The sequence below is a fragment of the Zootoca vivipara genome, chromosome 11, assembly GCF_965207765.1.
Source record: "Zootoca vivipara chromosome 11, rZooViv2.hap1.1, whole genome shotgun sequence".
Lineage (NCBI taxonomy): Eukaryota > Metazoa > Chordata > Lepidosauria > Squamata > Lacertidae > Zootoca > Zootoca vivipara.
Window position 1 is genome coordinate 27,451,875 of NC_142594.1, and position 16,267 is coordinate 27,468,141.

At 39.2% G+C, this 16,267-nt stretch overlaps 1 protein-coding gene across 2 annotated transcripts in view; it reads left to right on the forward strand.

The window, feature by feature from the left end:
- DGKB (diacylglycerol kinase beta) overlaps nucleotides 1-16,267 on the forward strand; it is a 217,910-nt gene that overhangs the window by 68,829 nt on the left and 132,814 nt on the right. For both annotated transcript variants that reach the window (XM_088654314.1, XM_088654315.1), the window contains 2 exons: nucleotides 326-415; nucleotides 6,615-6,775. In XM_088654314.1, coding sequence (XP_088510440.1) covers nucleotides 326-415; nucleotides 6,615-6,775 — 251 coding nt within the window. The remainder of the gene's footprint in view (nucleotides 1-325; nucleotides 416-6,614; nucleotides 6,776-16,267) is intronic.

The following is a 16,267-nucleotide window of genomic DNA, read 5'->3' on the forward strand; positions in this document are numbered from 1 at the left end:
TGAGTCAGAAAGTGCCAGAGCTCTAGAACTGTTTGATTCTCCCACTGAAATATGAAGCACTGGCAGCTAGTCAGTGGCTAATAGGCTATATGCCAAAAGTGTCTAAAATAATAAATAATGGAATAATGTATGAGAATGGCAGTTGCAGGAAAAATGATAACTCATTTAATTTGGAAGGCTGCTTTTTTCCTTCAGTAATACGGCCTAATGGTTGAGTCAAAACATTATCTGACCACAATATTTATGCAATTAAATACTTGCTTGATCTATACATTGGCTCATCTGCTTTTTACCATTTAACAGTATCTACTTCTTTTATCCACAGAAAAAGCAAATTTGATTAAGCACCCTCCAGTTGCTATTCTTCCCCTTGGAACTGGGAATGACTTAGCCAGGTGTCTGAGATGGGGAGGAGGTAAATAAAACATTATTTCACTTGCTAATATGTAGAATGAATTTCCTTTGTAAAGGTATCTTGCATGCAGTTCTTTAACCACCGTTTGTGTTTTAAGGGTATGGAATATATATTTTTTCCTCCAAAGCAATGCAATCAGGCAGTGGCTCATTGGTTTAAACATGGCAGTTCTGGTTGCATTTAGCATTGTCACCTTGATGTTTCCTTCTCAGTGCCTGAACATCACAGTCATGTCAGCCAATAAACATTGTTCTACTCTGGTAGGAGGGGTAGGGAAAGCTAGGAATAGACAGATCCGCCAATTTCGGTTTCTCTCACTTTTCAGTCTCAAGTTCAGTCCTCCCTTTTTCCACATCAGTTTGATTTTTTGTTAACGAAAAAGCTCCATGTGAAAGTTCATGTGTCTTTTTCTGTGAATTTAGCCCACTGTATGCTCCTTTTGGTTTGCCAGTTTGCCTAATATGCACGCTTTTAAAGATCACCTTTCTCTAATGTAATGCATTTTATTTTTTGTACATGGTTTTCAGTGATAGAATCATTTTGGCCACACCTTTGCTTTTGCGTAAGCGTTTTTTTGCTTGCAAAGTTGCATTGCGATATTTGGAGTAGTGTCAATTTCAAAAGATAACTTGTGTTTCACTTCATGTAGTGGTCCAGAATGTGGCAGTCAGCTACCAAACCAAGCCAATTTCTCCATCCTTTTAACATACAGCCAACAATGCCTTGCATCTTCTTCTGCAGTCATTGTTAGAAGTTTGGGAGTGGAGTGTCCCCGGGAACTGGAATAAAAGTAACCTGACTTTGCCCCACTTTCTGAGCACAAGATCTCACTTGGTTTCACAGCTGCATGTCAGCACTTATACTACTGCATGTAAGACAAACCCATAAAATCAGAATGGCAGAGGAATGAGTGATATTATTCTGTAGTGATGTCAGTGCAACCTGTGCTGATAACATATTAGGGAGAGTGAACTTGTGGACCAAGGCTTTTGGTTCCGTCTCTGTATATTCATCCAATCTTCTGTACAGGCTCCGTACTATACTGGATGAATATGGAGAGGTCAGGGATTGAGCTGGCGGCTCCAAACCTTCACAGGGCTAACAGGAAGTTAGCAATTTCTATGAGTTTATAATCATGAAACTTCTAAATAGCAATTATTTTTTACCTTTTAAAGCAGGATTGAACATAATATAAAGCATTGTTTCCCCCCGTGCCCCACAATTTAGAAACAAAAGCTTGTTTCTTTGCTCCTGGCCTTCCTGAAAAAAATGATCCAAAGTTTAGTGCTATTTTTTGTTCATGAATGTTAAATACCAAGTCTCAAATCATGCAATGCTAATATATTGGATGTTTGTTTGTTGTTTAGTTCTTTCCTTCTTTTCTCATCCTGCAGTAGATTTCAGACAATCAGTCTTCTGGTGCTATCTACCAGGATTCCTGGAGGCAAAGAATAAATAAAACCCACACATTTCTTTCTAGATCCAGCACTGTATAAAGGGGAGGACAGTAGAAACTTACACAAGATGCCATGAGAAAGATATTGTCAAGGAAACAGGAGGCCTTGTGATTATGTAAGTTATACCGCTTTAAGGTGTCAAAGCAGTCTGTAAATGGCCTTAATTGAGCTTGCCTACATTTCAGTCTCCAGAAGACTCTTCTGGATCCCTTAGATTTGAAATTTGGTGTCTAGTATTACAAAGGGAGCACCTGACACTCTTACATTGCTGAAGTTAAGCCGGTGAGAATATGATCAGTTCCTGCATGGAAGATTTATGAAAGCTGCTCTGAGCTTCCTAAACAAATGAGGATAAAAAAAATACAGTCATCGATAAATGAAAATTATTTCACCCATATCTCTTTCTCTAACTATGTCTTCAATGCCAACTTCCAAAAAGTCTTCAGCTTTTTGTTCGTTCTCCCACCTTCACTCTTCCGCTGCAAGTTCATAGCTTTAACTAAGTGGTGTCTTTTACATTTGGACTGTTTCCTCTTCCTCTGGTTCCTTTGTCCAAGGCTTGAAAGTCCCGCATACTAGCTTTGTTTGGTTGTAGCTTTTTGACACTCTTGGTTAGCGTTCACACTTTCACACCATGAACTTTGTACTCAATGTGATCCCGCCAGCCTATGCACATATATTTTGGTCTTTTTCTAGCTTCACTAGTATTGGTATTGAGAATCTTTGCTGCAATGCAAAGAAAGCCCCCACCAATAAGGTTTATCCAATTTTGTGGTAACTTTTTGATCACGGATATATCCAGTTTGAATGGGAAAAATATATTTCTCTCTTGGTTATCTTCAGCTGGTCTTGAACTCATATCTTAGAGCCTGAATGATTCTTCTTAGTCTGTCTTGTTCCAAATATCTTTCTTCCACATCTTGCTGTTTTACTTGTGTAATGTTATAGATCGTGTTCTAGGAAATTATATGAATATCTCAAAAAAGAATTCTTTTCAGAATCTGCTGGTTAGCATGAAAGGCTTAATCACAAACTATTGCAGTTGTAGTACAATCAAATTATTCAAAAAAATGTGTATTATTATTATCATTATCATTATTTAAAAATAATAATAACTGGAGTTTTCATCAGAGGTCCTAGCATTAAGCTTAGAGTTGGATCAGATTTTAGCTATGTCTTTCATGTTGCTGTCTTAAATACCTTTTCTTTAATGATTTTCCTTTTGGAAATGTAGGCTATGTAAACTTTTGGTCCCAATCCAAGAAAAGCTGGTTGTGTTAAGCCATTCTGAAAGCATTGGTACATTAGTCAAAATAATCTTGTCTCACCGATTGCAATCGGCCTTAAATATGACTAGATTTCTGTCGTAATTAGGATCATCACCTGTCTGTGTAGTTGATCCACATTTTCTTTCTTTCTTTCTGAAACTCACTACAACAGCAGCAAAGAGCTCTTGTATATTGATGATGATGATATTATTAATTAATTAATTAATTAATTAATTATACCCCGCCCACCTGGCTGGGTTTCCCCAGCCACTCTGGGTGGCTTCCAACAGAAAAATAAAATAAAATAATCTATTAAACATTCAAAGCCTCCCTAAACAGGGCTGCCTTCAGATGTCTTCTACTGTATTGAGTTAACAGTTAACCTGAAAGTCTCATAGGTGTAGCCCTCTGGGTTTTTTTGTACTCCACAGGCAGACTGACTCAAAATTATGAAAGCTAACCTTTCTGGGACTTTGATATGACTTCAAAAATACCCACCCAATCTCACCTGAAGTATCTCTTATCTTGACAGGCATTCTCTGCATGTAAAAAGAATATTTAATTTCTATATCAGCTATAAACATCCTTCTATGTGTGAGTGATGAAAGCTCACATGTGCCACTTGTATTTCTTAATCTCTTATTTACAGAAGCCCATTGTAATCCAAACTGTAAATATTTCACCTTCTTCCACAAAAGAATGGACTTTGTAAGAAGAACCCTACTGCATCAAGCCCATCTAGGGCAGCATCCTGTTCTCATGTTGGCCAGCCAGATCCCTGTGGGAAGCCTGCAAGCAGGATCTGAATGCAACAGCACTCTTTGCACATGCCATTCCAAGCAACTGGTATTGAGAGGCTTCCTGCCTTGAACTGTGCAGGGAGAACATAGCCATCGTGGCTGGTAGCCGCTGAAAGCCTTAATCCTCCCTTATCCAGAGGGGAGATAATCTGCCTGTATATATGCATAGCCACTTCATGCAAGGACTATGTTTTCAGGCTTTATGTGAAAGCCGGTATGCTGATCAAGCTGCTCTGCCAGACAGGTAGATATGCCAGCAAGAGGAGAAAACATTTATCAGTGTATTTCATAGGCTGCCTAACTGGCAGACTCCTTCCTTTTGGAGCTTCTTTCCGCTTCCTCTGATTGTCTGGAATGTTCTGCAGAATGGGAGAAAGTAGGGGTGTGCCTAACAATGCAAGTCTGCACAATGGTGATTCATTTTGTCACCGTCCCTCTTCTTGGACCTCCATCATTGAACTCTGTTACTTCTTTCTTTATGGACTGTCCACTCTGGACTCGCACTTAACCACTTAGAAAGCCGTCTGTTTAGGAGGGAAGAATACAATTAGCCCTCAAGTTCTCTTCTTTTCACTATTCTTTGCCTCCTTTTCCCTGGTAGCTGATGCCACAACACTGATTTTTCCCCCCCTCCTGAAACTTTTCCATAGGATTGGAGAACAGAAGGGAGGCCAACAAATTTGTTTGCTGGTGAGTAATTTTCCCTTCTCAATGGTGCAAACTCCTGGCATGGATTATGAATTATTAAACAAATAAACCTGTAACAATTTTACAGAATCAACTTCATTGCTACTGGATGCATTGCTCCGCAGTACTAATTTATTAGCTTATAGTAAGACGATAAGATCTCATTATCTTTGAATGGAAAAGGATTGATTCCCCCCCCCTCCTGTTTATCAAACAAGCATGTGTCATTTTATTTATTAGATTTATGTATATGCCGCCCTTCATCATCTCAGGGCGGTTCACAGAATAAAACAGTACAGCTTTGTGCCCTCATAGTAAAAGAAAAAAGAAAAAGGCAACCTTTCAAACGCTATAGACATATGATGGTTATCACATAGTTGCAGCCATAAATTTTGTAACAAATCTCAACTGATGAAGGACTTTTAAGTAGCGTGATTACTGACACAATAAAATCTATATGGAAAGATCTTCCTCAGGTTAGACTTCTCAGCTTTCTCTGATCTTATTAAATAAGGCGTTTCTGCTTAATAGTGACATGCATTTGCTCCTTTTGAAAGCTAGCTACAACTAATAAAGGCAATTTATTTAATATATTTATACCCTGCCTTCCTCCCAAGTTGGGAATTAAGGTGGCTTATGTTTGAAAATACCAATTATAAAATACAAAACAGTAAAAACAAACTTTGCTTAAAAACAAAACAAAATGCCCAATGAAAACACATTGCACCGTGTTTAAAACCAGCTGTTGAAATGCAATTTACCAAGACAGCAACCCAGTGATCAACTCTGCCTGCATGTTGGCTTCCAAAGGCCTGTCTTTGGAAGGACTTAGTAGGAAGGACTTAGCCTGCTAGCAGAAAGATAACAAATCTCACCTCTCTCGGGAAGGAATTCCACAATATGGGAGCAGCCACAGAGAAGAATGAAATATTATGGGCTACGGAGAAGATGGCGCGTAGTGCTACCTTACCTCTGTGCTGAGCCCATGAGACTGCTTCAAGGGGGTTTAGGCTGTTCTGGGGAATGTGCAGGAAGGGTAAAACCACCCATGAACTTACCCTCAAGCCTTTATTTGATTCCCTCTCACCTCCTCTAATCGCACACCTCAGTACCTTATCAGAAACCCACTCTTATTTTTTAAAAGTGTTTTTCCATGTGACATGCAGGAGCTGATATGTAGGATGTAGAAAGCCCCAAATCCCTTTTGGTGCTTTAGGAAAGAAATAGTCTACTTGGCAGGCATGTATATCCAATGACAGGATGAACTAGACTGTTCTCGGCTATGCTATTGGGCACCTTGACGAATAGTCACATATAAAGGCAATAAATAGAAATTGTAAGTGATTGTTAATTTAGGTTCCACGAAAGAAGGGTGAGCCATTTTACATTAGTTTGGTGGAAAGCTGAAGTTGTTTTTGTAGTTCCTTGGCCTGGAGCAAAACCATCACCAGGTTTGAGTTGGGTTTTTGTATAGTGTTGCTGATAGCAACTGCTCTGTTATAGCTTTCAGCAGCTGCTGTCACTTCTACACTCACACACCATGGCTGTCGGGCACTGTAATAGTCAAGAAAACTAGGAGCCACTGTCTCCAAACTGTGCTGGGTGGCTGTCATGTGCTGTGTTTTATGTTATGCAGGCAGCGCTTGGATCCCAGGCCATTATAATACCACAGGTAAGGTTGTGAGGAGGAAAGGGTGGCTGGTGGCTCCATTACTACAAGAGCTGGACCCACGTGGCCACGTGACAATGGACGTTGGCACCAGTTCTGTAAGGAAATGGTAGCTCGGGCATGGTATCAGCCCTGCAGGGCTGAAGAAACTTCCATATTATGCTAAAACTGACCCGGGTTTCCACGATTTAAATGCATTTTTTTTCTCTTGTGAAATGCTGCATGGTGAGATTGTGGTGCTTAAACTTGTGTGAGGAAATAAAACGAGCAGGGCAAAGGCAGTCCTGTTTAAAAGTCGGTGTGTATGCATTTTTGCAGGGTATGAAGGCGAGAATCTTCTGAAGATCCTAAAAGATATTGAGAACAGTACAGAGATCTTGCTTGACAGGTGGAAATTTGAAGTCATACCTAACGATAAAGATGAAAAAGGAGACCCAGTGCCTTACAGCATCATCAATAATTACTTTTCCATTGGAGTGGTAAGAATTGTGCTTATTCTTCTGTGGTTTTTGTTGTGTTTTGTTTTTTTTTCTGTTCTAAGTCACTGTTCAGAATTGATGCTCAGAGTGAGAGATGGCTGCACAGATAATTTATTTTATATACAGTTTTGTCTAGAAAAAGGAATACATAAATGAAACAATTTGCATAAATTTATTTACATAGTCAAAATAGAATTATTTTCTCAAGCTCTTCCACCTGTTCATGTATGGGCAATATAATCACACAGTTCCTAATGGCTCATATGAAGAGCTGTAGCTCTAAATTAGTGGTGCCTATACAAATATAAACTATGAATCATTCATTAACACCTCTTAACTGTCATGTTAGTAAATATTCAGACTTTCAAAGGCACACTGCTGAAAAAGATTTCTTAAATATATTCTTTTGTTTTAATGGACAGAATTAGGCTTGCTTCCATACGTTACTTGATAAAAAAGCTGCAATCTATTTATCGCTTCCCTGAATCCATTACTGATCTTCTGGATGACACAGAAACCAAATAAATAGGGTTAGCACTGGGGGAGGGCCATAACTCGGTGGTGGAGCTCATACTTTGCATGTAGACGGTCTCGGGGTTCAATTCCAGATAAAACTGGGGGAAAGTCCTGTTTGAAACCTTGAAGAGTTGCTCCTGACAGTCAGCATAGACTGGGCTTCCCAAATGGTGGTGCACAGACCACCCGTGGTCCACAAGATTCATTCAGGTGTTCCACAGCATCCCTGTAAAATTGCAATTAAAAATCACGCAGCTCCTAGCTCCATGCATTACAATTGCGACAACAGGCAGAAAAAGAATTAAGTGGTTTGCCGGTTTGCCTCAGCAAATTTCAAGTGGTCTATGGGGCAGGGGGAAGTGTGGTGACCACTGAAGTCAACAGTGCTAAAGTAGATTGATCAATGAGGTATCTTGTTAGAATTATATTGATGAGTGAAGAATACAGAATACATTTAACACAGAACCACTTTTGTTTGGGATGAAATTATAGCTATGGGATTCTCAGCCATTCATAGAGCTATACTACTTACTCATTCTTTTGAATTTGCATTTTGAATTTGCATTTGTAATATCTTGCTAATCTATCCAGTACTCAACCCAGAGTGTACTAGTTACACCAGCTCCCTCTTGTTTGTTCCTAGCAGTTTTGTAACCAGAGGTACACAGCCTGTGAAAACTCTCATAATTTTGATAGCTGAAATCCATTGACAAACTTATTTCCGCAACCCTTAAAATCCTTTCTCCAAGCCACTTAAGCTAGTGACTATTGCCATGCCTTGTAACAATTAATTACAAAAGTCAGTTTTGGGCTGAACTTAAAAAGTTCAGCTGGTGCAGAATGTGGTGACCCAACTCGTCCAAAGGCGGGGAGCATTTCCCATACATACAAATGGGCACCTGCAATTCCTTGTCTATTTGTGAGGAGGGGAGGCAGCAACCCCACCCCACCCCACGTGAAGAGACACTTTATTTCAGATCATGTATGAACAGGGGTTAGATAATACGGCGGCAGAACAGCTTATAAATCAAGATAAACCAACCATAGAAACAATTCAGTGAGAAAAACTAGAGTTAACAAGAAATGTTCTCTGGATTCTTTGAGAAGCATGCCTTAAGTCTTAACATATATATTTTTATTTTTTAAAAAAACTGGTCTAGCATATTGAGAAAAAAATCATTGTAGTACTGCTGATGAATAGAAATTTGTATGTATTCTCTTAAAAGTTATTATCATATGGTAGCAAAGGTCTACGGCAAAGACAAGTGTACTTTTACAACACCTAATATATTACCATCCAAATGCACTATCAAATAGAAATTTGCATGGTCCTGATTTAATATCCTTCAACTATAGCCAGTCACTAAGAGCCTCTTATTCTGCCAATAGGGAAAAAAATGACTGCTTAGTTCACATAATCATAAATTTGGCGTTGTTATGGGTCTAGCTCCCCTTCACAATCCTCTTAAGTTTTTAGCCTCATGTTTCATTCCATAACTTTAATATATTCTTCCAGAATGGGAAAAGAATCTGAGCTACAACAACTTAGGATCATAACTTAATCTTATATTAGATGAGGATTTATTACCATCACCCACATGTACTACAAGCAAATACACTGGTGTTTCTGACACTAAGATGGCAATGCAGACTTGTAATTGATGCTCATCTAAACGTGAAGGCAGTAAATCAAAGTGATACCCAGAACAAACAAGAAATACAAGGCAAGGAAGAGGAAACCTTTTAGTACACCTAGTCCTTAAAAAAAAATCAGCCTATATCTAAAATATAATTAAAAATTATATTTCAGCCTATTTTTATGTACTTGTTCAAAATACTTATATCCTGCTTTGAACATCAGAATACCATCAAAGGGACTAATAATAATAATAATATATAAATTATAACAAAATTTGCATCTGCAACACTTAAAAGCATTGAAAAATGTATTGGAAGTCTAAACTTAAGCAACAAAAACAGCTTAACATATATTTGCAGGCCTGTGTCCCCAAACCCTGTTGTAATCACCAAGTTTTCAGTCCTCACAGAAAAACAAACTATGATAGAAGCTGGTCCTTGATCATTTTGTTTATTCCATACATTTAAATACTCCCCGTAAGCTAAATGACTCCCAAGCTGAAGTGTAAAGTAAGGGTAGAATCTGCAGTGTCAGCGCACATGATTGCATCTCATCTTCAGACTTTTCTGTCCGAAACTGGTTGTTTAGAGCTGTTCCGGTCTGGTTTTAGGCCGGGTTTTGGAATGGAAGCTGCCATGGACTGTGAAATGAATAGTAGGAGCCCTACCTTGCTGACTCTCCTTGTTCTCTAGTGTTTTCAATATCATAGACCAAGGTATTCTTCTAAGCCCAAGATGGCTAGAGAGCCAGTGGTAGAGCATCTTCTTTATGTGCAGAACGCCGAAGGTTCAACCCCAAGCATCTCCAGGTAGAGCAGGGAGAGAACCCTGTGTGGAACCAGGCAGCAGGCAGAGTCTTATCTCCAGTCATAGCCATGCAAATGTTTACCACTAAAACAGCAAACGGAGGCTTATTTCCAGTGTTAGTGCTGTGGTCCATCAAGGGTTTGCTCCTTGCAAATACTCCTGTGGTTTTGTTTTTTTGCATATGGGCTTTGCTTCAGAATGAAATCAGCCACATTCTTAGAGCTCTCCTGAGCTTGTTGACTTAGAGAGCCCTGGGGTCACCCTGTGCTCATCTTTGCATTCTGCATAGATCATAGGAACAAGATCTAAGCAGTTGAATATTTTATTTAAACAGCACTACAGAATACTGCTTTGGAGTGCCTCTGCATTTTTTGTGGGGGAGGGGGATACTGAAGCTACATGAAGAAAAGCAAATGTTCAACTGCAAATTCAGAATTATACAGAGACCTAAAAGCTTGGATGAATGTAACTGTCAGCTAGGCGGTGTATAATTAGCTTATAGTTATGTTAGTCCATATATACTGTTAATTATTTATGGCATTATTTTCTCTATACGAGATTTGTAATTCACTAAGTAATGATTAACAGTTCATCATGGTGCTGTATTAATAATAATCTACCATAACTGTGATACATTCTCATATTGATAATATTATTTCTAACACTCACTGAAGTATAACACTGTGAAGTATTTCCTCCCATGAATGTCTTGTTAAGGATTTTCTGTTTAAATATTGGACAATACTGTATAGGTTAATTCCAGAATGTCTGTATTGTGTGTCGCTTTGTTTTTGATTGCATATAACCTTTGATGGTAGATTTTATTTGGCACATAATGTAGTGATAAAAAAGGTAAACGTACCGCTGACCAGTAGGTCCAATCGGATGACTCTGGGGTTGCGGTGCTCATCTCGCTCTATAGGCCAAGGGAGCCGGCGTTTGACTGCAGACAGCTTCCGGGTCATGTGGCCAGCATGACTAAGCCACTTCTGGCGAACTAGAGCAGTGCACAGAAATGCTGTTTACCTTCCCACCAGTGCGGTACCTATTTATCTACTTGCACTTGACGTGCTTTCAAACTCATAGGTGGGCAGAAGCTGGGACTGAAAAATGGGAGCTCACCCTGTCATGGGGATTCGAACTGCCAACCTTCGGATCGGCAAGCCCTAGGCTATGTGGTTTAGACCACAGCGCCACCCGTGTCCCTTAATGTACTGATAGACACAGTATAAATAAGGAATTCTACAGCTCCTCATGTCAGATATTGTATTCCTGTTGTAAGAGCAAAACACAAGTAAAGGTAAAGGGTAAAGGGACCCCTGACCGTTAGATCCATTTGCGGACGACTCTGGGGTTGTAGTGCTCATCTCGCTTTACTGGCCGAGGGAGCCAGCGTACAGCTTCCGGGTCATGTGGCCAGCATGACTCTGGCGAACCAGAGCAGCATATGGAAATGCCATTTACCTTCCCGCCGGAGCGGTACCTATTTATCTACTTGCACTTGACGTGCTTTCAAACTGCTAGGTTGACAGGAGCTGGGACCAAGCAACGGGCGCTCACCCCATCACAGGGATTCGAACCGCCAGCCTTCTGATTGGCAAGCCCTAGGCTCTGTAGCTTAGACCACAGCGCCACCTGTGTCCTGATAACACAAGTAGTAGAGCCCTATTCTGGATCAGACCAAAATCCAGCATAGTCCAGCATCTTATTAGTCCTCAGCAGCTGGTACTCGGAGGCATAGTGGCTCTGATCATGGAGGTATTTTAAAGCCAATATGGCAATTAAATGAACATGGGTATTTCTTTATTTCGTCATGAGTTTGTGATTCCAGAGATTTTTCTTATTGTCAGTTTGAGGTATTTTCTCCCCTTGCGACACTATACATATATTGGGAAAACTTGCCGTCAATATTTGATGCTGGTTTCAATTGATCAGGGTGCACCCATGTCATAGTACCTGACCCAAATTTAAAAATATGGTTTTTGTGTCAGTTATTTGAAAGGAAGATGAAAAGAATGAATGAAGATCATTCCATGTGCACATCTGGTCCATTATGATGGTGCAATACCAAGGCATCTTTTGTTTCCCCTGAATGTATGAAAGGACAGACTTCTTCCTTTGATGGGAATTTGATTCCCTTGATGGGAATTTGCTCAAGAGCTCTGGGTGAGTGTGGGAGCACATATGAAGCCTGATGGGTGAGTGTGGGAGCACATATGAAGCCTTGTATCTTAGCTTGGTATTTTAGATTATCCATTTATGAACTACAGCAGTAACTGTTGAATACATGTCTGTCCAAAAGGAAGCACTTACCCACTAAGCCCAACCATTTCTATTCTGAGAAAGAAACAACCCAGCTTTTGATCCTCATTTTCATTTTATAGTTCATATTTTATTATTTGTTTCAAAAAAATATATAGTGAGAGAAAAGAAAATATGAGCTGGCGATGTGATGTTAAAAAGCTATAGGGAACCCCCCCCCCCAATGTATTATATAACTCTTTGAGATATTTTCTGGAACCAACTATTTACATTCTCCTTTCATTATCTACCTTTGAAGAATGGGTGCTGATTTTTTAAGAGAGAGAAAAAAACCAAAAACTTGACAATGGGGATCTAATGAGAAGAAATTATTTTCTGAAAGGCAACTGTGATCATTTTTGAAGTTATTAGATTAATAAGTACAGGCTTAGTCAATGACATTTCTTATCTTAGGAGGGTTATTGACATTTTGATATGAGACAGAGAGACCTTTAATGAGATCTCAATCAAATGTAATATTTAGATAATGATACATGAATTCATAAATACTAGTCAAATAAAAATGCTGTAGTCCATTTTGGCCTTCACCTTATGGGAATCAGCACAGGCCACAAGATTAACAAGATCATGATTGACTATTATACCCTCTCACTTTAACGCCTAATTATGTCTGGCTAATTGTATGAGATAATGTTTGAAGCTGAATTTAACAATGTAACTTAATCCATCATCCAGACAGATTCCCTGGGAAAAGATACTTACCACACCAGGTATTAATAATTGCTGCCAGTGTTAAATGTATAGTGTTCGATAGTGTGGTTATATTCAGTACACTTTCAACCCAGGCCAAGTGATTTCAAAATCTCTGAAGACAAAACCCTCTCCTGGAGTTAGCTGAATGATACAGAGTGATAAAATAAAGTTATCTTTGCACCTTTACTGATTTGCATTCTGGGAGAGGAGGCAATATCTGGATGTGAAAAGCAACAATACATGATTGGCACCACCAACATGGTTGTGGTATTCCCTTTGGTACAGCATAGCGCAGTGATGGCAAACCTATGACACGCGTGTCAGACGTGACACGCAGAGCCCTCACTGCTAGCACGCGCCTCATTCGTGCTGTTGTTGTTGTTGTTTTTCCCCATTTGTTCTCCCGCTCCTCCTACAGCTTGTCTCCGCTAGAGCTTGTCTCCGCTGTTAAAACCCAGATCCCTTTTTGTTGTTGTTTTTGGGAGCCAGAGATTGGCTTTTTAACCCCTTCTGTGCTGTTTTTTCTGCCGCTTTGGCAGACTATGATTGGGTGTAACAGCGTTCATTTGTATCGCTGATGGAGGTGAGTAGGTTTTTTGGGGTTTAGGGGTTGTCTTCCTATCACCTAAGGCATTTGAGAGGGGAGTATCATTTTCCATAATGGAGTGTAGATTGTTGACAATATGTTGTCAATTCAGAACATTATGTGTCACAACAGAAATTAAATTCTACTAGATATTATGGAGTGGGATGTTGGGGTTTTTGTTTTCTTTTGTTTTGTTTGAAGGAGCTTCATGTTTGCTTTTGAAGTCTTAATTCGACCCTCTGATTTACCTTGAGATAAGTTGCTGTTCCTTTAAAAGGAAAAGAAGTACTGCAATAAGGAATAATAAAAATAAACCATTTCTCACTCCCACAGCAAGTGGTTACAAGTACTACCACCTGGCATCTTAGAGAAATATGATAATAATAATAAGCATGCTTTCTTGAAAAAAATATCAGTGATTTGATGCATGTCAAGAATAAGCAAATCCATACAAGTCAATCTTGACTTGATTATATACAGAAACAAAAAGAAGACGCGTTTTTGCCCCATGTTCAGAGGACAGTTTTTAAAAATATGATAAAAAAACCATTGTTTTGCAAACATTCTTTCAAAAGGATTCATCTTATTTGGCTCTAAATGCCATTTCTAGTGAATATTCTCTCTTTCTCTTCCCTTGACCAGGGTTTCGTTCCAGTGATTTTTTGCATGCTGAGGAAAAAAAGTTGATTGAAGCCAATTAGCTTCATGTTGTATTTTCCCCATTGCAATCTCACTCTTGTTTAGAAGTAAGCTTCAGATCTGGTAGTTTTTCACCTACCCTCCTGGTTTTTACGATCTGCTTTGGTGCCTTTGCACCAGGTTTCCTCTCTCTTTGGGAAGAATTATCTGATGGGGATAAGAGCCCAGCCTTCTTTCTGATTTTCCTGACCCTATGAGTCTCACTCCTCAGGGACATCTGCTTTTTGTCATTAGTGAGTGCATGGACACATCAACGTATAATCAGAAAATTGAGTTGCGAGTGAGAGTTGCCCAGTAAAATTAGTTGGTTCCACACTTCAGTAGGGCCCAAGCATGGAAGAAAGAAATAGGGGGCATTTTGGTGGGGATGCCCAGGCTGCAAGTCTGCTATGATGAGGAGAAAATGTTAAACCAAGATTGTAGAATTGACACAAACCCAAAATCCTCTATGTGACACTATGTTCCAGTAGGATCATGACAGAATCTCAGGCAGATATACAATTGGAAATAGTTTAGTAATGGGTTGCCAGGCTAAACCAATAAAAGACATTCATGTTCACAATTAATTTATGTTTTTGCATAACTCCTTGTATATGGATTGCATCTCAACCCTTAAGCAGCAGGCCTCTAGTGATTAGTACTGTATGAAACTAAAGCAAACAGTATTTAGTTACCAAGAAGATCTCCTGTCATTCCTCCTCATTCCTTCTTCATTTAGTTTGATCATTCCTCTTTCTCACTACATCTTTTGCCCTCAGTTTTGCTCATACCTATGCCCATATGGGTTCCTACAAAATCAGCAATACTGATTTAAATTAGACTTTCAAATTTGTTCAAAATAGTTAAGATGCATTAAGTTATAATGTTAACTGCTAATGTAATTCAGGTTGTGCAAACTAGACTGAATTGGTTCTGAATCAAATTAATACATCTCCTTGGTGTGGATATGGTTCCAATTCACACTCACACTGCTAGTTCTATTCAGACTTTTTTTTTTGCTGACAGTTCACATGAATGCAATAACTAAACAATGGCCTGCCATGCTTGCATGAATCGCCAGCAAAGAGTGTGTGCCTGTATTCATCAATGAACTTGGTGAAATGTGAATTTCTTTGATGCGGCTGCATTCAATAGTCTTCTCCATGTGGAAAAGTTTCAAATGCCTGAACTATTTCTTCCTGTTTGGTACATCAGAAAAAGGGTACCACAATCTGACAAGTTTGAGGAATTTATGTGTACTAAATAGAAATGACTATACAGTATGCAACTTTCCTTGTTCTCCATGCAAGAACACTCTTTGTATATTCATTAAAATTAGGACGGAACCTGAATAAATTATAGCGAGGCTGTGGTGTAACGATGATGACTTTGGCTTGCCAAACTCTGAGGCATCTCAGGAATTTGCAGCTTGCATAGTAAAGAATATATCTTCAGCATGCCCCTCCAAGTCATGACAGAGGGGAGCGTTCAAACACTGTAGCCTGCCTGTTCAGGTTTCTTGGATTGCTCTCTGAAGGCTTGCATACATGGTGCAATTCATGGCTTCAAGTCATTGGCTTGAACCTGCCAGATTTATGAACCCTGTAAGAATTTGCTGTGGTGGTCCAGTACTTAACTGCACCAGCCACAACATTCCCCAATGATATATTTCCTCTTTATACCTGGACACCCTAGTATCTGACTTAGATGATAAGATTTCTAGCAGTGGTTCCACTAACTTGTTTCTTCCCCAAATAAAGGTTTAGCTGCTACTTTATATGTAAGTTGTTGGAGACTAGCTACTTTCATAGATGGCACATAACTGGTGGGGACATATGGCTTTAATTAAGTACCCTATTCTAGCTCCTTCTTAGGCAGCTATCCACATGGCAAACGATATTTGTTGAACACAAATCAAGTTTCACAGCTGTCTCTTAAAAGAAACTGATTTAATGACATAGGTTGCTTTTAAACACTCTGTTGGGTTACGTTTTAGAACCTTAGGAGATGAAGCCAACAGAAAAAGATGGGTAGGACACATACATTAAATATCATATGGTTCTCTTCCCCCCTCCTTCTTTTTCTTACATTTTAGTCTCCTTGAAGTATTATTTTCGAAGAAACAATTATGCAACAGTAAATGTTGGCGGGCAGCACTATGAAACCGATATGATTTTTAAAAAAATGTTCTTGTATTTTCTTAATTGATCAACCCAAATGTGGCTTTCACAAATAGATAAATTACAGTTCTT